Source organism: Protopterus annectens, chromosome 3.part1, assembly GCF_019279795.1.
Source record: "Protopterus annectens isolate FY-2018-M chromosome 3.part1, PAN1.0, whole genome shotgun sequence".
Taxonomy (NCBI): Eukaryota; Metazoa; Chordata; order Ceratodontiformes; family Protopteridae; genus Protopterus; species Protopterus annectens.
In genome coordinates this window covers 234104310-234128933 of record NC_056732.1, presented here as the reverse complement: position 1 = coordinate 234128933, position 24624 = coordinate 234104310, and the positions used below count along the sequence as shown (strand labels likewise).

At 38.3% G+C, this 24624-nt stretch overlaps 1 protein-coding gene across 1 annotated transcript in view; it reads left to right on the top strand.

Moving 5' to 3' along the window:
• The window catches only part of LOC122798074 (collagen alpha-6(VI) chain-like), a 1097601-nt gene that overhangs the window by 590116 nt on the left and 482861 nt on the right, over positions 1–24624 (top strand). The window contains exon 22 of the mRNA XM_044066731.1: positions 17100–17165. Within this exon, the coding sequence (XP_043922666.1) occupies positions 17100–17165 (66 nt within the window). The remainder of the gene's footprint in view (positions 1–17099; positions 17166–24624) is intronic.

Below are 24624 nucleotides of genomic sequence, written 5' to 3'. Positions count from 1 at the left end.
CCCCAGCCTAGGACTTTTATTTCATTTCTATAATGTGTTTTGTCTTCCACAACATAATATACTGCTGTTGATATTGAACACTGAAGTACAGTCACATAGCGTGTTTGTTTCATTAAGAAGTCAATAGCTGCAAAAAATATTAAGGCAAGGGGACTTGTAAAGGGAAACAGTGTCAGTACACTGGCAGTGTTACCTGAACTGTTGCCAAAAATGTGCACAGTTTGCATTATTTTTGATACAAATAAGAAATATGTGGTAGCGAAAGGCATACATACTAAGAGAGCATAAGAGATAGCGTTGGCTATACAAGCAGCTAACTTCAGTAACTGGATGTTTTAAGAGCAAATTAGAAATATGGGAATTTCAGAGTACAGTTCCACAGGACAAGGTCGCAGAAACTGTTTCAGGGAATGACAAAAACTGAGACACAACTAATGAGGAGGAGAGTTATTTATGTCCTGCAGTGTCACCATTCTTGGCAGCTCTGGCTACTCCAGTTTTGCTTCACCTCTCAGAATAATTATGGATTGGGTTTTATGTTAGTCTTTGTTTCATGTTTGCAGCCTATGTCATAATGCTGAGATTGCTTTGTTTCCAATGTATTCCTGACTGCTGCTTCCTACTACATCAGGGAATGGTTGCCTATTCTCATACTTTTCTTGGTTCCTGTGCTATATGCTTGCTTCACAGTTTGTCTCCTACTACCACTTCTGAAAGTATGAAGTGGTCGGCCATGTTTGGGGGATTTCTGTGCTGGAGTTCAGGGATGTCACTAAGCAGCTTTAAGTTTTATTCACCTGGCTTCTGTTAAATTGCTGACTTGACTCCAGTTCCATTGCTTGGCCTCAGATATTTTGAAGTGAGAAGTACTCAGGAGAGTAGGCTGTCCTACACCTTGGAGTTTCTCTGCGATCAGTCGGTATTCTCTAAACTCCTGGTTAATTTAGGACAATATACTCCACTGTGATTCTAAACTTTGTTGTCTGAGCAACTGGTTTGTGGTGTGAAGTTTCAAGTGACTTGTTCAGTTTGACTTTCAAGTTGTTTTCTATCTCATGGTTGTTACTTGAAGTGACTTAGCAAACCTTAATGACAAAATATATTTGTGTCCTCTGGATTTTGAGATTTAGTTAGGTGTATAGAGTATATTAAAGCCAAGCTCAAAAATAATGAATTATGTTTGTTTCATTTGTAATTGTATGCATTAATGATCTGCCTTAGGTTTATTTAGGTGTATCTATTCATTATCATTTTCATCATCAACATTATGGGTGTATATTTTGATTCATGTATTTTTCTTAGAGCAGACAGCATTGGTCAAAAGTGCATTTTTGTAATATTTCTTAATTGTTTACCTGTTTTGAACTATTGTACTATCAACATACTTTAGAAAGTGTTTAAACATAACTACACAAATAAAAAATGGTCAACTGATACTGTGATACAAGTTTAGAGATACAAATAGCAAATGTAGAATACCTGCAGAAAAGAAGAATCCTAAAATAATGGCATGAAGTGCAGAAGGAAATGTAAAATGATGGAGCTTATACAAGGAGATTTACTTACATTCGATATAAGGAGAGGGAATGGAAGGAAGAGAAGTCACTTTGAGTAGCGACTGTGCCAGGACTAATGCTGGACGCAGCTAATCAGTTTCTGTTGAGATCAGTCAGTAATGCAATGCTCAAATAACCCTTTGCAAAAATGTATGGAAAGAAAAATGCTGTGCCTGCTGATATTCTTGAGGTGATAGATCAGTGTGGAATGGTATCTAGGAAAGTTTGTTATGAGACAACTTGTTAGAAAAAATGTCATGTGCAACAAGGGCAAGGATGCAAAAATACATGATGCACTGAATAGCTGGTACATTCTAAGGGGAGTACTGCAAAGGTGCAAATGGAACCAAGGCCTGCTGGTACATTCTAAGGGGAGTACTGCAAAGGTGCAAATGGAACCAAGGCCTGCTGGTACATTCTAAGGAGTACTGCAAAGGTGCAAATGGAACCAAGGCCTGCTGGTACATTCTAAGGGGAGTACTGCAAAGGTGCAAATGGAACCAAGGCCTGCTGGTACATTCTAAGGGGAGTACTGCAAAGGTGCAAATGGAACCAAGGCCTGCTGGTACATTCTAAGGGAGTACTGCAAAGGTGCAAATGGAACCAAGGCCTGCTGGTACATTCTAAGGGAAGTACTGCAAAGGTGCAAATGGAACCAAGGCCTGCTGGTACATTCTAAGGGGAGTACTGCAAAGGTGCAAATGGAACCAAGGCCTGCTGGTACATTCTAAGGGAAGTACTGCAAAGGTGCAAATGGAACCAAGGCCTGCTGGTACATTCTAAGGAGTACTGCAAAGGTGCAAATGGAACCAAGGCCTGCTGGTACATTCTAAGGAGTACTGCAAAGGTGCAAATGGAACCAAGGCCTGCTGGTACATTCTAAGGGGAGTACTGCAAAGGTGCAAATGGAACCAAGGCCTGCTGGTACATTCTAAGGAGTACTGCAAAGGTGTGCAAATGGAACCAAGGCCTGCTGGTACATTCTAAGGGAGTACTGCAAAGGTGCAAATGGAACCAAGGCCTGCTGGTACATTCTAAGGGGAGTACTGCAAAGGTGCAAATGGAACCAAGGCCTGCTGGTACATTCTAAGGAGTACTGCAAAGGTGCAAATGGAACCAAGGCCTGCTGGTACATTCTAAGGGGAGTACTGCAAAGGTGCAAATGGAACCAAGGCCTGCTGGTACATTCAAAAGAGATAACTGCAAAGGTGCAAATGGAACCAAGGCCTGCTGGTACATTCTAAGGGAAGTACTGCAAAGGTGCAAATGGAACCAAGGCCTGCTGGTACATTCTAAGGGGAGTACTGCAAAGGTGCAAATGGAACCAAGGCCTGCTGGTACATTCTAAGGGAAGTACTGCAAAGGTGCAAATGGAACCAAGGCCTGCTGGTACATTCTAAGGCGAGTACTGCAAAGGTGCAAATGGAACCAAGGCCTGCTGGTACATTCTAAGGAGTACTGCAAAGGTGCAAATGGAACCAAGGCCTGCTGGTACATTCTAAGGGGAGTACTGCAAAGGTGCAAATGGAACCAAGGCCTGCTGGTACATTCTAAGGGGAGTACTGCAAAGGTGCAAATGGAACCAAGGCCTGCTGGTACATTCTAAGGGGAGTACTGCAAAGTGCAATGGAACCAAGGCCTGCTGGTACATTCTAAGGGGAGTACTGCAACTAGTTTGTGGTGTGAAGTTTCAAGTGACTTGTTCAGTTTGACTTTCAAGTTGTTTTATATCTCGTGGTTGTTACTTGAAGTGACTTAGCAAACCTTAATGACAAAATATATTTGTGTCCTCTGGATTTTGAGATTTAGTTAGGTATATAGAGTCTATTAAAGCCAAGCTCAAAAATAATGAATTATGTTTGTTTCATTTGTAATTGTATGCATTAATGACCTGCCTTAGGTTTATTTAGGTGTATCTATTCATTATCATTTTCATCATCATCAACATTATGGGTGTATATTTTGATTCATGTAATTTTCTTAGAGCAGACAGCATTGGCCAAAAGTGCATTTTTGTAATATTTCTTAATTGTTTACCTGTTTTGAACTATTGTACTATCAACATACTTTAGAAAGTGTTTAAGCATAACTACAAAAATAAAAAATGGTCAACTGATACTGTGATACAAGTTTAGAGATACAAATAGCAAATGTAGAATACCTGCAGAAAAGAAGAATCCTAAAATAATGGCATGAAGTGCAGAAGGAAATGTAAAATGATGGAGCTTATACAAGGAGATTTACTTACACTCGATATAAGGAGAGGGAATGGAAGGAAGAGAAGTCACTTTGAGTAGTGACTGTGCCAAGACTAATGCTGGATGCAGCTAATCAGTTTCTTTTGAGATCAGTCAGTAATGCAATGCTCAGATAACCCTTTGCAAAAATGTATGGAAAGAAAAATGCTGTGCCTGCTGATATTCTTGAGGTGATAGATCAGTGTGGAATGGTATCTAGCAAAGTTTGTTATGAGACAACTTGTTAGAAAAATGTCATGTGTAACAAGGGCAAGGATGCAAAATTACATGATGCACTGAATAGCTGGTACATTCTAAGGGGAGTACTGCAAAGGTGCAAATGGAACCAAGGCCTGCTGGTACATTCTAAGGGGAGTACTGCAAAGGTGCAAATGGAACCAAGGCCTGCTGGTACATTCTAAGGGGAGTACTGCAAAGGTGCAAATGGAACCAAGGCCTTGTATTTTCTATGATATGATTCTGTGATAGCACATTGAGCAGAGCTGCCATGGGAGCATCAATATTTGTATGCCACCAGCTGATTGTATATATTTCACTGCAAAGGATATTTTCAGAGCTGAGTAAGGAAAGCATATTTAAACAAGAGCACCTATAGACTGAAATGGGAATGACAAGAGCTACCATCACTTCTGAGAGAACAGAATGAGCAAAAGTGGTGCCACAGAATATAATATAAAACCAAGGAAGGAACAGTGTGCTTAAGAGAAGTGGTGGTGACTGGAGACTGACGAGATATCTGTATGATGCACTTACAACTTAAAAAGTGAGATGGTACAATAGAGAGACAGGACAGAAATGTAGATAGCAATGGAATGGGACTGGAATGTACTAAAAGGAGCAGAAAAATGGGACTGCTAAGAACAATGGACTGTGCTATGATCTCAGCATAAATAAGGACATTATGCTAGTAGCATGATCATTACTCATTGACTGTCTGACAGCTAGGAGGACTAATGATGGTAACATGTATAGAAATATTACAGTACTTATACATTGCAATAGGTAGTGCCACCTTAACTCCTGCTGAGAATTAGCTGCAGTCAAAGGGGAACTAGCCCCACCTTGCTCCTACTTCAGAAGACTGAAAAACAAGACTGAATCTGAAAAGACTGAAAATTCAAAATACTGAATGATGGAATTTGCCTTCTCCACTGTTGTGCAATCTTGGAGTTGGTATATATAGCTAGTAGGGGGTGTGGGGGGATGAGGAGTGCAGGGGGTTTTGGCCTTTGCATTAATAATGTGTTCAGTATTTTGAATTTTCAGTCATTTGGGATTCTGTCTTTTGGTTTGTGAATCTTCTGAAGTAGACCCCTCCACCTTACAAATAGTATTATGGGAACACAGTCTGCAGATATTTTGAAACATCTGGTGCATATTTGCATACCATATTCAAAAAGAGTGACACCCAATGTCCAGTGCTGTTAATAATAGCCAAAAAAGTAGATTAATAATGTATAATGCTAATACAAGCGACACTGTGGAAAAGGCTGATGATGATGATGATGATGATGAAAATGAAGGAAAGAGTGAGGACTGAAGGAAAACAAAGTCTCAGTAGTTAATAGCTACTGCATGTGCACCAGATGCAGGATAGAACCAAGAAGATCAAAAGCAGAAGTAATGGAGGTCCAAAGAGGAGAACTGTAGTCATAAGCAGTTTTAATCTTCCTGCAGTGATCTGGGAGGGTGGGAAAATCTAGGGTAAGAAGGGAGAGAGGGAATAGCAGATGCTCTGGTGGAAGCTGATCTTGAAGGAAAAGTGAGGTCTCAAAGCAGGAAAAAACATGCAGAAGGTGAGATCCTAAACAAGGAAAAAAATACCCTTGAGCTACTCCTTGAAAGTGCAAGGAGTAATAGCAGCAGAGGTAACACAGCCACTGGCAAATGTTGATCGTTCCATTATAACTTCCCTTTCCTGGAGGAATTCTGGAAGAATAAAGCTTGGTTAACTACAGATGAACTCACCAAAACACAAAGTCAACCGAATAAACAGAAAATCTCAATGATTTTCTAGCCATCTATAGATTGACCCAGCTAATCACAAAATTTGACAGGAAATGTCAACCAACAGATGAAGAATAATAATTATAAGTTTTATTAAGCATTTTCATCTTGCAAATACATGGACTTCTTCAAAATAAATAACAGAAGTAAAAACACAGCCTTACATATTCTCTGTAATCACATGATCTAAGAAACCATACCCAAAAATATAAAATCAATACATTCTTTCATGAACGTTCAAAACCAACTGAAAAACTCATTTTTCAACCAATCAAAATGCAATTACTTCACAAACGATGTCATAACACAATGTAATTTTTTCATCAGCCCCACAGCACACTTTCCAGTCTTGCTTCTGAAATTCAACTTTCTAATTCGCCAGCTATCTTTACTCCCCATCTGAAGATATCGAAACTACTACATGTGTTCACTCCAGCACTTTAGTTTAAGTGCATAATTTCTTCCTGTACTGCTTCATAAACACAGACTTGCCCTCTTCCCTAACCTTTCCACCTCCAGGCCTTCCAACTACCAAGCCAGGCTTACAATAGACAACAAACATGACCAACTAATACAAGACATTTTCTCTTACGTTCCTACTTTTTTGCCTCTCTTCTCAAGCATATTCTGCCCTATATTTGGAATCTATTTCTCATACAGCATGGTTTATTCTATTATAATGTTTCACACAGTTTTCAGCTTCTCTCTCCACCTCAGCCTCACCCCATGTACTTTATCCTTTCGTACCGTTTCCACTCAGAATTCCATCCCACAGTACTCTCATTTTCTTGTTGTACATGGTGAAAACCTGATGCATTATATGTATTTATGGGATCTATATCAGTTAATCTAACTCTTATTTAACAGAATACCTCATCTAACCTTTTTAATCGAACATCCTTTTTATCAAAGCCTGTAATCATCGAAGATAATCTTATCAAATTATTTTTGTTGGCCAACATCTGGAACATATTGTAAGCTGTAAAAAATAGTTTTACTTTTGTAATCAATTAGCAGTGTTGCATAATATTATTTGAATTATAGTATAACAAAACAGTCATAAATTATATTGCAGTGTGTCTCCGATTAAAACATATTTATTTATTTAAAAAATGGCTTGTATTAATATAGTATGTGGCAATATCTGCAGTAGAAAGTCCCACCTAAACCCTGGCCACCTTCCAATAATCAGTGAAAGTTAAGTAATATTCATACCAATAGTGGCATAAATATTCATAGTCTATTCCTAGTTTCCCCTTTCCATCAATGTAGTGCAATCTTGGAGTTGGTATATTTAATTTGCAGGGCATGTGGGGGCCTGCAAAAGTGTAGGAAAAAAGTGGTTAAAATGTTTAGGTTTTTAATTACTGAGGCTATACCCACTTCTGAGCAGAATGGTTTGCAAGGTAGTATAGTAATATAAAGTTGGGTAAATGTTAAAATTAAAACTAATAAAAGTGTACCTTTTTATTTTTATTTCAGTAATTTTTTTTAAATATTTAATTTTAAAAAGGCGATGTTTTCAGTTTGTAAATAGTCCCGTTTTACAGAGTCATTTAGTGATGTCAGACTTGTAGTTTTGTTAGGTGGCCAACCAGAATAATTAGATGTTATTTAGTTCAATGATTAAACACTTCAGGAAATAGTATCTTCGATTTAAAAGGTACAATGAAGAGGTATTTGGTTAAATAAATTCCAATTAAATGATATAGACCCATATTTATGTACATGATAATTAATTATCCCAAACACTGTTCTTCCATTTGATTTTATGGTGAAGAGTAAGATTCATAGTGTATTAGCAGAACTAAGATTAGACAATGTTTTCCTACTGTAATAGCTAAACAGTCTGACGCCTGACTTTGTACTGCATAATTCATTAACATCAGTGTTACTTAAATGGTTCTGAGTTCTCCCTACCCTGGATCCTGAATCCTGAATTTATTGTGTAACCTACTCATTATATGACTTTGTACTTTGTTTCCTGGTTGTAAACCCTGTCCTGGGAATGAACATGGTCCATTTGAATCAATGTTCTATCCCAGTTAACAAATACGTAAATAAAAATTTAGCAACATAATTTTTGGGGATAGCAAAGACCCTCAAGGCCCAATCTATGGACAGAATATCTCCTACATCTGTTCTCTGTTATGACAAACTCTGAGGTTGCCACACCTAGAAATAAGCTATGATCCATGGCTAATAAACTGCCCATTCATTGGCTAGTCCTGACTGCATGGGTTTCAGAAAGTAGGTCTGAGACCGAGCAATGTAATGCCATTCTGAGTCATACTGGAAGACAGAGATCTGGAAGTAGGAAATTAGTCTTTGGTTGGTTGGGGAATGCAGTTAAAACAATATAGATGGATAGCGTGAACTGACAACAGTAGAATATCTGGGATACTACATTAAAAATAAGTCAGGAAGGGAATAAGCTCAATAAAATATGGGAAGAAGAGACAGCAAGTATGACTATTGTAAAAAATAAACTATGCTATCAGTGAAAAGAGTAAAGTTTGCAGAATAAAAGTAATCAAGGAAAATGTAAGAACAAAGACTATGAGAATGCCTCAAAAATAGATTACTTAAAGTGAGAAAAGGACTGAAAAACACAGAAGGGATGAGTGAAAGATTGAGGAAAAAAGAAAATGTGAAAGTGCTGGAGATCGTGAAAAATTATAGTGTGATTATTGAATGAATTCTTCATGTCTAGAGTTACACAGATGTGGTCAGAGAAAGTACATGCACAAAGAACTAAAGAAGGAATAGATGGGGAAAGGGCCACTTGGAAGGGTGACTGGAGAAATAGTAGCATGAGCATAAGAGTCAGCAAGTGGAGGTGCAGTGGCCAGATGAGCTACCTCCCAAGGTGTTAACATAGTAAGTGCATGGAGAACCACTAGTAAAACACCATGTTCTGTCTATAGTGACCATCTGATGTCTAAAGATAGGTAAGTGATGATGGTGTCATCTCTGCATTTGGGCGGCAGTGTCTAGGAAAGAGCGTGTAACCATAAGCCTGTTAGCCATATTCATATTCCAGGTAAAGTCATGCAGAAGTCTCTGTATGACAGTCAGGTGAAGTCCCTAAGGTTTAACTCTGTGTAACACACTACTAGAGGTTGTTTATTCTGTGTAACAGGCTAATAGAGTTACTAAACTATTTGAAACAGACTGGTAGAGGTTTTTATTCTATGTAACAAATTAGATGTGAGCCTGAGTTCTGTGCATCAGTCTGGTGGAGTCCATGGAAGCTTTATGACAGACTAGTGTGGTCCCTGAATTCGTGTAGTCCCTGAATTCTGTGTATTAGACTTTTACAGTTCCTTAACTCTCTGTAACAGACTGGTCAAGACCCTGAACTGTCTGCCAGACTGGTGCAGTTCACAAACTCTCTGTAACATACTTGTCCCATCCGTGAACTGTCTGACAGACTGGTACATTTCCTTAACTCCCCATAACAGGCCAGTCAAGTCCCTGGACTGTCTAATATAGACTGGTGCAGTCCCTTAACTCTCTGTAACAGACTGGTCAAGACCCTGAACTGCCTGACAAACTGGTACAATTTCTTAACTCTATGTGATAGACTGGTACTGTTCTTTAACTCTATGTGACAGACTGGTGCAGTCCCTGAATTCTGTGTGACAAACTAGTGGAGCTCCTGACCTCTGTGACACAATACTAGTGAAGCCCCCTAGCTCTGTGTTTCAGTCTGCTGCAGTCTTTGAATGTTGTAAGGGTGTAGTTCCTGAATTTTATGTCACATATTGGTTAAGACCCCAAACTCTGTGTCACATAATGGTGAAGCCTCTAAACCCTATGTAACAGACCGTTGAAGTCCCTGTATTCTTTGTGTGGAGTTCCTGAATTCTGTGTAATAGACCAGTGAAGTCTTTGAATTCATTGTGACAGTCTGGCAAAGTCCCTAAATTCTGTGTCACATACTGGTTAAGTCTCTATTCTCTGTGTCACAGTCTGGTGAAATCCCTGAATTCTGTATAACAAACTGGTGAAATCACAACATTTTATATGATAGACTGGAAAATTTCCTGCATTCTTTTTAACAGAGTAGAGGAGTTTCTGAACTCTGTATAATGCACTTGTGAAGCCTCTGCAATATCAGTAACAGGATGGTCAAGCTCTTAAATGTCAACACTGATTCTATGACCAGTGACAATAGTTTCAGCTAGTGTAGGGTTCCCAGTCACATTGATTCAGTTCCTTGACTGTGTAGCCAGTAAGCTGAATAGAAGAAACTCAGTTGGTGCAGTATATAAATGCTTTAAAAAGGCATCTGACACATTGTTTACTGCTAGGTTGGTAGGAAAATGAAAGTACCTAAAGACAGGACCTAAAATGGTGAAGTCAGTTGCAAACTGACAATCTTTTAGGAAGCTGGGGGTGGTTATTAGATGGGAACAGTCAGTTCAGGGCAGCAAACAGTTTCTTCCTGTTAATTATCATGCTGCTTTCTTTGGGGGGGGGCTTAATAAAATTTCATGGTGGAGACACAAGAACTGGTGTAATAGCTATAGACAAGACTAGTTTGTAGAAAACGTGTTAGAGGCAGTGAGTGACAGGTGACAGATAAGATTTAATGTACAAAAGGAGTAATGTTATGTATTTTGAAGGGGAAACCTATAAAATCATACAGGCTTTGTGGCTGACGTTAAAAAGGGTGGAGAAGTGAAAGTGTTTGTGATAACAGATGTAAGCTGAGTCATGTCATGCAGTGTAAAAAGGCAGTGGTGAAGGTCAGAAAAAGATACTGGACTGAAAGGTATGTGGAGTGGTTTGCAGAACCTAGACACATCTTCCATCAGTTATATAAAGTTCTAGAAAGCCTGTGTCTGGAGAGCTGTGTGCATTTGTGGGGGAAATGCAGACAAAAAGAACTCTGAATGATACAAGTTATTAACTACTGAAGTTACATCCTGGCCAAAACTTCAACCCTAACCCCTCTCCCAATAACTCTCCACTTGAAACAGCAAAAAACTTCAACTCTTATTTCAGAGTTAGCATAGTATCCCTAAACAAGGATTCCCCAATATCTAATCCCAACCCAACACAATAACCAAATATCACCACATCCACTTTTACCTTCAAACCTGTTCCCACATACTATATAAAACTATTTTAAACAAACTCAACCCATGCTCTACTTCAGCTGATGACCTTCCAAGTGAGTACCTTAAAATAGTAGCTATTAGCACTGACTAACCTGTCTCAGTCCTTATAAATAATTCAGTCCATGAATCCCACATTCCACCTCTCTGGGAAAAATCACACATTATTCCTCTACACAAAGGAAGACATTCAATCGACATTATTAAATTTTGACCTATAAGAATCTTATCCCCTGCTCCAAAATATCTAAAAATGTATTTTTAAGCAATTGCTAAACTATTCCCTGCAGGAAGAACTCATATTCCCTACACAGCATGGCTTCCATCCCTCCCATTCTACTAACACTGCACTTCTAACCTTTATAGATACAGTCAATAAATCTCAAAATAATGTCAAACTAGTCTCCTTCTTATTTCTAGACTTGTCTAAAGCCTACAACAGTTTGTCACAGCAAACTTCTATTTCAAATGTCTTCACTGAGTCTATCTCAGCCCACCCTTTTGTGATTCCAAAGCTACCTGTTCAATAGCTATCAGTCAGTAAATTGATACTCCACCCTCTTTGAAAATGGGCACCTACCCAGTCAGACTTCTCATTAATCAAATGTCACTAAATAAGTAAATATGGGCTTAGGTACAACCAGACCCTTATGACACTGACCCTGCGTACATTAGAAAAGATACGGAAAGGAGAGGATAGACATATTTTTGACACACCCCAATATTCATGAGAAGTTGAGGGAATGGGCCTAAAGAAGAAGACTATAAGAAGAGAAAAGAAGTAGAATGAAATGGCCGCTACAATTTAATGCATTCATTTTGAAAAAGCCTTCATAATTTGATACAAAATGTTATGCTGCATTCTTCTGAAATTACTTTAAGTACCATTTCCATACAGATATTTTGAAGGAGGATGAACAGAATATGAAATCTCCCATCTTCAATATCAACAAAGTAGCCATGAATTAAGAAACAAATCTCCCACAAAGAAATCAAGTATGTCAAGGATTACATCCACTCAGCACACCATATATATGGAACCAGTGCTCCTTGAATCACCTTTATAGTCTCAATCTGACATCCCAGTAGTCTTTAACTAAGAATAAAAAAGTTAGTGGCAGTCTAATTCATCACTAGTTATATTTTCTTGTAACTGGTAAGTCTACATGGCTAATGGAACTGAAAATGACATGTTCACCCCTTTGTTGATTCGATTGCCTGTCTTTCCAGTAAATGCCATTTCAGTCAAGTTCCTTCTGTGAATGGGTTTTTCTAATTTCATTTTTTATTAGTCATAAGACTTCCATTGATAGATAAATCTACACCCAAAAACATTGTTGAATATGGGCATTAGTTATATTTTGAATAAATTCACTAACCCCATATTAAGTAAATAAAACAGGATGGCCTTTAAAACATATATATATATATATATATATATATATATATATATATATATATATATATATATATATAAATCATACATAAAAATATTTAGAAAATGTTAAAGCTAAATTATGAACATCTGCTTTGTTAGTCTGCAGGTATCCTAATTCATAACCCGTGTTATTTGCACTGTGATCATCGAATTATGATATCTCTTAACACTGGTTAGAATATCATTTCTCTTAGGCATATTTTATGATCCTGTATTTTTCCATGACAAAGCCTTAAACTTCTTTCTTATTCATAGTTATTTCCAAGAAATCTTCTTATTATGTATACACTGATCAAACACAATTTTTCAGATCCCATACACAATTAAATGCTATCTCAACAATAAACAGTTTTGTATAACAATAAATAAGATTCATGCAGCAAAAGCATATTAACTAGTAAATCTATTTGTATTTATAAAACACAAGTCAAAATATAGTGTTCTATTATACTGCACACACATATATCTGTGTGTGTGTGTGTGTGTGTGTGTGTGTGTGTGTGTGTGTGTGTGTGTGTGTGTGTGTGTGTGTGTGCGTGTGTGTGTGTGTGTGTGTGTGTGTGTGTGTGTGTGTGTGTGTGCGTATGTGTGTGTGTGTGTGTGTGTGTGTGTGTGTGTGTGTGTGTGTGTGTGTGTGTGTGTGTTCTTGTACTGGAGTATTGTCATTCTTTGTGTCCTGTACATTTTCAATATTTTGTGATTCAGGATTTAGAGTTTTCAGGATTTTGAATTTTCAGGATTTTGAGTTCTGGGTTATGAAGTTCAGGATTGCGATATTTCAGGATTCCACTATGTAATCCCAAAATACTGAAAACCCGAATTTCAGTATTTTGAAATTACATAGCCAAAAATATTTGAAAACTGTACTGTATGACACAACAACTTTACTCTCACTGGATTAGACAAGAACAGGCTGACCATGAGTTGCATATCTGCGGTCAAAATCCAAGATGTCACTAAGGCCCTGAGGATGCTTAGGATTCCAAATATGATTATAACATAATGGTAGCCCATTTTAAATTTGATGACATTAGCTGATCCAACTTAACAGATACGCAGAGAGACATGACAAAATTTACTGTGCATGTCTTAGAAGCAAGAAAAATACTGGTCTTGAGTAACATCTTCCCTTTGTGAAGAATCATGCCTAACTATCAGGAGAAGATAAATGGCTTCAACAAGGGGATAACTAGTTGCTGTAATTCAAAGGGGCTTCATTATGCATCAACCTAGAATAAGATGATAGATAAGGTATCCTGCTTCTGCAAGGAAAGTTTATAACTCTTGTACCAAGGTTTTTGCATACTGGTGAAACAATGTCTGCTCTAACAATGTATTTTTTAAGACAGGGGCTGCTTATTAGACATTACAACAAAGCAATTTTACATTCAGACAATATCAGAATTTGAGGAACTCCTGCAACATGAATGTATCCATAGTTGTGTAGTTCATGAAACATGGTTCCATTCCACTGAAGACATTCCTTCTACACCAGTGTTCAGTACCTATCATGTTTTCACATGTAAGAGCAAGCATGTGGGGGTATCTCTTTTTTTTGTCAGGAACCTTATCACCTGACATTGTATTATCTGTTATCCCAATTTAGAGATCCTAGGATTATAAATCATGTTTGACAAATCCAGCTATTTGTATAATTTCCTCCTACAGATCTCCATCTAAGAAAATCAAGGGTCTTAAAGCCCCTAGCTACCCTGACAGATTACTTTGACTATCCTTCTTCCCAGTGACCTATGTCTAGTCTTCCATGCAATGAAGGAACAAGCCCAATTTGACCTCCTGTGCTTTACCAGGATCAGTAGCATCTGAACCTCCCATACAAAAGACTTTAAATTACACTAACAAATTAACACTAGCTGGAGAAGTAGGTTCATAAACCAATGTGGTCACCACACGTGGAACAAACCTACCTTACATATCCAACATAACAATATAATAGCTATTGTCAAAGCCAGTTTAGATGAATGGACAGGTAGTCACAAATTCACCCCAGGAAGCCTTGTCTCTCTTTCCAAATAAACAACATATCAGGAAAACAAGTAGACAATATTTTATATTTATTTGGTTTCCCAATAAACCCAGAATAGCATCTTCTCACTACATAAGACCTTGTCTTCATGACAGAATTAATTTCCCTGATGCTGATACCCATATAAAAGCATCAATCTTCAAAATAATACTAAATTGGATTGACCCTAATTATAAATCCAGTTGAAAAACTTTACATTTAAGCCTTCTTAATAATGAGAATAATATATTATGTAATCATAACGTAAGCAATTTAGATTTTTTTGGCATTTTCTTTGTAATAGAATTCAATAATGCCTTTTCCCCTACAGACTCAAACTACCTGGATTCCATACAAAAATCCTTTGGAAATGTGGTTCTCTCTAATACAGATGTTAAAATCTGGTTTGAATCCATAATACCTTTTAGCATCACAAACATGTTTTTCAATAAAATTCATAACCAATTCATAATCATACACTTGTGGCTCAGGAGATCAAGAATTTCATTTGCTGGTATCATTATTTTAAAGAATTAAAATCTCAAGAAATTCAATAACTTATTAAAGAATTTGACTTAAATACTCAGGACTGGTTATTACTACAAATAGTGAAAACTCATGCTAATGAACTATATCTATCATTCTCACTTTAAATAAAAAAATACATTTTATCTATGAAAACAAATACAACAAATCAAAAATTGATAACTTAATCTCAAAACTTTACAAAATATTTATTGAATATAAAACAAATTTAAATATTCAATTCTGGAATCACATAACTTTTGGACATGCGTTCCAATTTACTTCTCATGGTAAATCTCAATTGCTTTTATCTATCAAACATACTTCTTGGTTCCAGTATTGGCATACAGTTACTTGGGAAATTTGTACAGAGTCTTCTTAACATCAAATAGAATAGCTAAAATAATTGGTAATAATAATAATATAGTGTGTTGGAGATGCCTAAAGGAATGTAAGACTGATGTTTTCTTTGACTGTTCTTCACTGAGCTTATTTTTTATTAAAATAGACTATTTAAAACCTTCATTTTCTGATAACTTCTCATTATCTAAGTTCATGATTTTATTCACTGTAAATGAAAGGGATGATTTTAATTTAATTTTTTTCTCTTATGGACTATCCTGCAGTAGCAAGGACATGTATCACCAAAAAGTAGAGAATATCTACACCACTATCTTTTGAGGACTTTCTATCCCACTTGGAGAGACCAATGTCAAAGAACAAAAAATTCACCCTAACTTATTCACTAATAATCCTTGGACAAAAGTGATATCTCTTATTGAATTTTATCAACTGAATTCTGTCACCATCACTTAAAAGATTCTAAGGAGTTGTAAACTGGACAATTTATTGTTTTCTTTCTTTTTTTTTTTTTTGAACAGATGCAGCTATAACATTATCATCTTGTTTTCAGGCCATGTACATGTTGTAGATACTTTCTCATTATTTCTCATTTGTAATTTCATTATTTACTATTTACAATACATTTTTCTACGTCTGATGATATATTATTGGTCATTTGAAAAATGTAATAAAGCTTTTTGAAAAAAAAAAAATTCACCCCAGGAATCATCTGCATGTTCCTGTAAGACAAAAGAAAAGAAACATTAGTGGTGTTTAAGGGCTAGGCCTTCTATGGTCCCAGTAATTGTGTGCCTAGTAACCTTCTATGTGCCTATGTTCCTTTGTTTGTTAACAGTCATGACTAGCTTAAGAGTAAAAGTAGATACAACTGGGGAGTTCTACACTAACATATTAATGCTTGTTGGACATAACATCACAACATGCGGTATACTGATTGACATGTTTGTCAGTTTCTGTTAATTAATATCTGAAACATTAAGGCAAAGTGCCTTATAAATACATATCGCTCTAGAATGCTACAGTGTTTTGGCAACAACTGTATTTAAGTTTCTAACGACCATATCTTTGACAAGGTGCAGTGGAATACAACACATTTATCCTATTAATATTTTTTTATTCTTAGGTGATAAATGAATATAACAATTACTGTGTGACATAATATAACATAAAAAGGATGTTGAAATAATACACATATTGACTACTTCAGTAAAACTGAACAACCTAGCTGCTATTTTAGTTTGCTGTACAGATGACAATTGTGAATCTAAAAATGGATCTTCACACTCAAAATGTACAGTAAAGTAATTAAAACTAATGCCTTAGACATGTATTTTTTGTTTTAGAATTTTATTATAAAAAAGGTGATGTGAAAAAAGAACTTCAATGATCTTTACAGTTTGCAGTAAATTAATGCAGTTATGACATTAGTGTCTTTCAGCAAAGGATGTTTACATACAGACATTATATTTGGTGACACTACAGCCAAATGTGAAAAGGTTTGGAAGTAAAATCAGTATGAGGAGACAAAAATACTATTGATTGATAAGAAGGGCAAAAATAAAACCATTATACTGCATGCACTTCCAAACACACACACACACACACACACACACACACACACACACACACACACACACACACACACACACACACACACACACACACACACACACACACACACACACACACACACACACACACACACACACACACACTGCAAGTAGAAATTATTTCAGAACAGGGCTGGCATACAGTATTTTGAGCACAAACTTGCAAGTAATTTTTGTTCTTCTTTTTCAGGGAGAACCAGGACTAAACAGTGAAGTTAAAGGAAAACCTGGTGAGAGAGGCAAACCAGGCCCAATGGTAAATAATTTTGATACATTATTGCAACTTAACATATGAAGACATATTATAGGGTTACAGTAGCTGGCTGAATTTTCACTTCTATGAAAAGCTACATTAAAGACTGCACTTTATTAGCTTTACAGCTGGGGATGTGAGATCTTAACAATGAAAATATGAGAAGAGGATATTTCAGTGAAACCATCTGTGCTAGAATTGTTTTGCCAAGCGCATCAAAACCAAAAAAGTCCAAAAGTCCTTTGTCTCTAAGACAATACAGTTTTTATTTTTATTTATTTATTTATTTATTGGCAAGATGAAGAGACCCTAGGAGACCTAAGAGCTGATTCTATTAATTATTAATGGTATAGGAGGTACAACCGCACTTGGCTAGGATTTGCCCTTTGCAGAAAAGCAAAATTAAGTGATTCATAGCAGAATGCAGATTCTTGTCAGACAGCAGAGTTTACAAGCACAACTGCTTGACAAAATATAAATGTGAAGCTAATATTTTGTCAACTGGCCCATGTTTACAAAAGTACATTTCAAGAAAAGGATTAAATACATGTTTTGATATTTGGTGTTCCAGAGTATTATAGAAAAAAATACATATAGCATTTGTTGTAAAATAGTTTTATTACTAATGTCTAATGTCAAGATCTTTTCCCAGTTATTCAGGTATTTGTAACCCAAAATTGCAATCATTACAGCATGCAATGTCCCATCACTCTGAATAAATGCACTGTGACACACCAATTATTTGTAAATAAAACGGGAAAAGGGAGATTAATCACAAGAACAACTAGAACTGCAACCTGTGCTATACTGATTTTTGGCACTAGTATCCACAATGGTATCCCCAAAATAATCTTGCAATACCATTTATAGACATACAAAGCATAGCCTGTTGCAATTTAACTATTGCTTGCAATATAGTTACTTTAATGTAATCATGGAAGCTATTACAGGGTGCACCTGTCTGTGTTGGTAGCTTCTTAGAGTCACACATTTTGTAGCTCAGATGTGAAGACTTCAGAAACGTTAATAAATAAGGCATAATTTCAGTACTGAGAAAAGTGAAAACTCATAGGTTTATTTTGTGCAGCTCTTGTTTTCAACAACGCAATACAAATGTTTCATGTAAATAAATGGGTCGCTGTGGCGGTGCAGCAGTTAGCGCTGTCGCCTCACAGCAAGAGGTTCTCCAGTTCATTTCTCAGCTGGGGTGCCTTCTATGTGGAGTCTGTATGTCTTTCATGCGGTCGCAGATTCTTGGTTGGAGTGCCTTCTATGTGGAGTCTGTATGTCCTTTGTGCAGTCACATGAGTTTCCTCTGGGTGCTCCGGTTTCCTCCCACATTCCAAAGACATCCAGTAAGCAGACTGGACACTCTAAATTGGCCATAGGTGTGAGTGAGTGTGTGTGTGTGTGTGTGTGTGTGTGTGTGTGTGTGTGTGTGTGTGTGTGTGTGTGTGTGTGTGTGTGTGTGTGTGTGTGTGTGTGTGTGTGTGTGTGTGTGTGTGTGTGTGTGTGTGTGTGTGTGTGTGTGTCTGAGTGAGTGGTACAAATGAACTACCATGGCAGGGCTAGCCACCCACTGGTGTAAACCTTGGCTCAAGATGATTGTCACTGTTGTAGTGACACCCAACCCCATGTACAAAATGGGAAAAGGGGCTGAGGATGGATGGAAACTGATTCAAGAAGAAGGTCTTATATTCCATATTTGCCAGTTGTTTCTTTGGCAAAAATTACATATTCTTATTTAACAAATATTCTTTAGAGTTGAAGGTCCATTTGTGTTACTTAGAGAGAACTTTATTATTGTTTTCTTTCTTTATTCCTTTCAATCCTTCCTTTCTTGCCTTACTTCCTTGCTGCCATAACTTAAATCATAGGGTAAAAGTCCTGTAAAACACAAACTTTGCTGTCACTTAACACAAGACATAATTATAATACGATGTCTCTGCAGGCAAGTGTAAATGGCATATGTCTGTTGTCACATCATAGCACATACCAAGTATCTAGATTTTGCGCTGATATTTTCAGGATAAAACAGTGCCCCCATGTGTCCAGTTTTTTAAAATGCTTTCTTTTGTTCAGCTTCTTTTTCTTTCGGCTGTTCCCATTAGAGGTCGCCACAGCAGATCATCTGTTTCCATTTCTTCTTGTCCTCTGCATCTTGCTCTGTCACACCAACAACCTACATGTCCTCTCTCACCACATCCATAAACCTTATATTAGGCCTTCCTCTTTTCCTCTTACCTAGCAGCTTCATCCTTAGCATCTTTTTCCCAATATACTCTGCATCCCTCCTCAGCACATGCTCAAACCAACGCAATCTCTGGCTTTGTCTCCAAACTGCCCAACCTGGGCTGACCCTCTAATATACTTATTTCTAATCCTGTCTACCCTCGTCACATCCAGTGCAAATCTTAACATCTTTAACTCTGCCACGTCCAGCTCTGACTCCTGCCTTTTTGTCAGTGCCTCTATCTCCAACCCATATAACACAGCTGTTCTCACTACCCTCTTGTAGACCTTCCCTTTCACTCTTACTGGTACTTGTCTGTCACAAATCACTCCTGACACTCTTCTCCACCCACTCCATCCTGCCTGTACTCTCTTCCTCACCTCTCTTCCACACTCACCATTACTCTGAACTGCTGATTCCAAGTACTTAAATTCATCCACCTTCGCCACCTCTACTCCCTGCGTAGTCACCATTCCTCTATCTTCCCTCTCATTCACACACATATATTCTGTCTTAGTCCTGCTGACCTTCATTCCTCTCATCTCTAGAGCATATTCTACCTCTCCAGGGTCTCCTCCACCTGTTCCCTATTCTCACTACAGATCACAATGTCATCTGCAAACATCATAGTCCACAGGGACTCCTGTCTGATCTCATCTGCCAACCTGTCCATCACCATTGCAAATAAGAAAGGGCTCAGAGCTGATACTTGATGTAATCCCACCTCCACCTTAAATGCACCTGTCACTCCCACTGCAGATCTCACCGCTGTCACACTACCCTTATACATATCCTGTACCACTCTTACATACTTCTCTGCCACTCCCGACTTCCTCATACAATACCACAACTCCTCTCTAGGCACCCTGTCATATGCTTCCTCTAAATCCACAAAGACACAATGCAACTCCTTCTGACCTTCTCTCTACTTCTCCATCAACACTCTCAGAGCAACAATCGCAACTGTAGTGCTCTTTCCTGGCCTGAAACCATACTGCTGATCATTAATCATCACCTCCCTTCTTAACCTATCTTCCACTACTCTTTCCCAGCAAGTCTGAATATTCTGACTGTTTCTTTTAGCTGAAATGTTAAGACAGAATGCATGAGACTATTTATAGGTAAGTCGTAACTGAAGATGCTACACATTTTCTCTGAAATTAATATGCCTACATTGTAACAGTAACATTCCTTGGGGTATTAACATGTTAGTGGTATTTTAATAAATTTGGGGTTATGACTCTAGGGCCATTAGCCTACTAACCACCTATGAAGGTATGAACTAAATAAGATATAACAGGAGCACATTTTATGTGTGTCAGTGTAGTGTTTTATTATTATTATGTTTCTACCATGAGGAGTGTGCCTCTGCATACTGTATCCTCTGGTCCATGCATCTACACAGTGGCAGCATGTGTCCCCAATGCCTGTGGTCCATGGGTGCAATACCCAGTACTCCCAGTATGTGGCACAAAAGTAGCATGCCACAGCTATCTCCTGTTCCCCTAGGAAGAGTCCTCATGCCAGCTTATTTATTTATTTATTTAGCTAGTTAGTTCATTTACTGGGAAATTCAGACTGGACACAGGTCTTTTTTCAGCGGTGGCCCTGGGAGAGAAGCTGCACATAGCAGTCAGTAAAGCATAGCACAAGAGTAATGTGATAACAATAATGGAGTAGCACAACCAACACTTTTACAGGGCAAATTATTTACATTAATTGAATATACAATATAAAGAACCAATGTAGGAGTTACACAGAAATAGAGGATTTAGCATCGTTAATATGTGGAGGAAAGAATTCGAGCAGGAGACAGTTGTGTGTGTTTGTGGGGGGCGGGGGGTAGGGGTGAAAAGTATAAAAAGGAATTAGTCGGGTTTGGAGCAAGGGCATAGCCAGTGTGTTTTTAGATGAGATTTAAGTGTGGTCTTGAATTCGTTGCTAGAAGGTAGTGTGGTTATAGAGGGGGGAAGGTTGTTCCATAGTCTGGATATGGCGCAGGAGAATAGAGCATCACCTGCTGAGTTTTTGGCTTTGGTGATAAGAAGTAGGCTTTTGATGTTGGAACGTAGAGGTCTAGTGGAACTGTAGGGATGGAGGAGGTTTTGATGGGATGGGGTTTTAAGAGAATGGTTTACTAGTTTATGAGCAAGTGAGAGTTGATTAAGGTGAAGAAGTTGGGGGAGTTCAAGCCAGTCAAGTTCCATAAGGGAGATGCAGTGGTGGCAGCAATAAATTGCTCCAGTGACAAATTTTGCAATTTTATTGTAGCAAGCTTCAAGCTTGTTTAGGTTTGTCTGTCTAAGGTTGGTGAGTATGGGAGAGGTGTAGAGTAATGTGGAGATTAGTTGGGAATTTGCAACAGAAATTCTGGCTGTCTTGGTGAGGTAATGTTTGTTTCTATACAGTGTGTCTTGCTTTCTCTGTACTTTTTTATGGTAAGAGATATGTGAGTGTCAAATCTGAGATTGTTGTCAATCTCCACACCAAGCAGTTTGGTCTAATCTACTGGAGAGATGACTATAGTGTCTTTGGCTATAATATTAAAGTGGGGAGTTTGGGTAGGTTTGGTGGGTTGGAAGATAAGGAGTTTAGTTTTGCTTGGATTCAGAAGCAGTTGAGCATTGGATAACCAGCTTTCAACAGATGAGAATGATTCCTGTGTGATCGTTTGGAGTTCTGGTATAGTTGGGGCCGAGCAGATGAGGGTGGAGTCATCTGCATACTGTATGAACATAGCGTGCATTGTGGCAGTATGTAGGTTATTGGTGAAAAGGGAAAAAAGTAGGGTGCCAAGGATGGAGCCTTGGGGGACACCGAGTGTAACAGGAAGTCGTGGAGATAGGTTGTCTTTCCAAACAAGTGATTGTTGATGACCAGTTAGATAACTGTGGAACCAATCAGTGGCTGCTTGGGAAAAGGAAAGGTTAGTGAGGATAGAGATTAGTATTTTGTATGAGACCATGTCAAAAGCCTTTGATAGATGCAGAAATACAGCAGTGGAAAACATGCCATTGTTTTTATGATGATGGATAGTGTTTGTGAAAGAGAGCAAAGCGGTAGTTGTACTGTGATATGGTCTGAAGCCATGCTGGGTGCTGGAGAGAAGGTTAGTAGCTAAGAGATAGTTTAAGACTTGAGTGTGTATGCATTTCTTGGAGAGTGGAGAGAGGATGGCAATAGGACGGTAAATGGAAAGATCGGTGGAGGAGATGCCTTTATGGAGGGGAATGATGTGTGATCTTTTCCATAGTGTGGGGACATAGCTTTCTGATATTGAACGACTGATTAAGATGGAAACTGGATATGCTAGAGCATCAGCTGCTATTTTTAGGTATTCTGCGGGGAGATTGTCAGCTGCCAGTTTTGTGGGTTTAAGTTTTGCCAGACGTCTCTTGATATAGGAGGTGGGTACTGAGATGAAGGAGAAAATGGGGGGTAGTGCATTTGGTTTGGGTGTGGGGGGTGGAGGGCTGTGCTGTTTGGCTAAAGTCAGGATGGTTTCAGTGAAGTGTTTATTGAATGAGTCTGTAATACTGCTGGAGGTGCTGGAGGAGGGGGGTATGGTAGGTGAGGGAGGGTCTACCTTACCTGGGTGGAGGATGGAGTTTATAGTGGACCAGAACTGCTTGGGATCGTGGTGGGAGGAGCTTAGAGTGGACTGATAGTATAGGGTTTTATCAATTTTTCTTTGCTTTTTAGCCTTATTGCGCATCTGTAGGAAAGACTGCCTGGAGGAGGGGGGTTTTGTTAGATGCCATTGTCCCCAAGCCTTATCTCTCTGTTTCATTAGTTCCCTGGTGCTTTTTTTAGCTGTGGGGAGTTCTGGGTTCTGTCTCTAGCATTTCTTATGGGGGCATGGGAGTGTAGGATGTTTAGGAAGGTGCTATTGAAGAAATAGACAGCTTTGTCTAGATTGAGGTATTTTAGTGGAGCCCAGTTACATTTTTGGAGGGATGAGATAAAGGAGTGAGGGTTGTAGTTTGTCTTGTTTCAAATTTATCTGTGGGTGATGGCCTTACCACTGGTTAAATTATATCTTATAAGGAATGTTGGGGAATGGTCACTAAGGCTGTCAGGTAGACAGCCAGCTATGTAGGAGTGGGTATTTTTGTTGACTAGTATCCAGTCGAGAATTGTATGATTGTTAGTATTTTTATTTATGCAGGTAGGTGATTGTATTAATTGAGAGAAACCATGTAGGTTTATGTGGTGGACTGGGTGATTGTTACTACAAGATAGCCAGTTTATATTAAAGTCGCCGAGGATTATGGTTTCATGGGGTAGGGAATGGTTGGCCCAGTTGAAGATATTTTCTAGGGGAGGTGTGTTTTGACCAGGTGGGAAGTAGCAGCCTAGGATGTTGATTGTTTTATTTGGAATTAGTTTGAGATTGGCATAAAGGATTTCTTTGTTCGAAATCGGGGGGCAGATTTATTGAGAATTTGGATGCTGATGTGGTGTTTAAATATTAGTGCAACTCCACCTCCTTTCTTTGATAGTCTGTCTACATGGAGGATGTTTTAGCCAGTAGGGAGTATTTCCACATTTTTGATTTTTGGTTTGGGCCAGGTCTCAGTTAGGAGTAGAATATCAGGGGAGTATAAGGTTATGTTGGAATGTAGGTCTTGTATTTTATTAATTATGCTTCTGATGTTTAGAGACATGATAAGGAGGTCAGATGGCTTTTTGTTAGAAGTTAGTAGTGAGATAGGGCAGTTTTTTGGGGGTAGTGTTGGGGGTGGGGTTGGTGATGGTGGGGCCCGGGTTTGGGTGAGGGCTAATTTTGACAGGATCATGAGCATTACTTTTATAAAGCTAGTAAATAACCTGTCATATTTTAAGGATATGTTGTAGGTATCTGACAGTTGAGTGGGTGTATTGAGATGGAGAGTGTTTTGGCAGGGGAAATGTAGTTAGTGTATGGGTGTTGGAAGGGGGTTTGAGTGAGGGTGCAATGATGGTGGTTGGGTACAATTATTGTGGTGTCTTGGTAGGATGTGAAGTGTGCAAGAAGAGTGCATATAAGGATAGTAATAATCTTAAGTAGAAGCATGTTTGGCAGGTGAAAAGTGTAAAGGATGTAGGTGGGTACTGTGTGATGAGGGTGGGAGCTCTAAGTAATACCTGATTGGTTGATGGTTAAGGGTGTGGCTATGGCTAAAAATAAATGTAGACGTAGCAGAGGTGAATGGGATTGGGGCAGGGTGGGGCGCAAAGTGAGCCCAT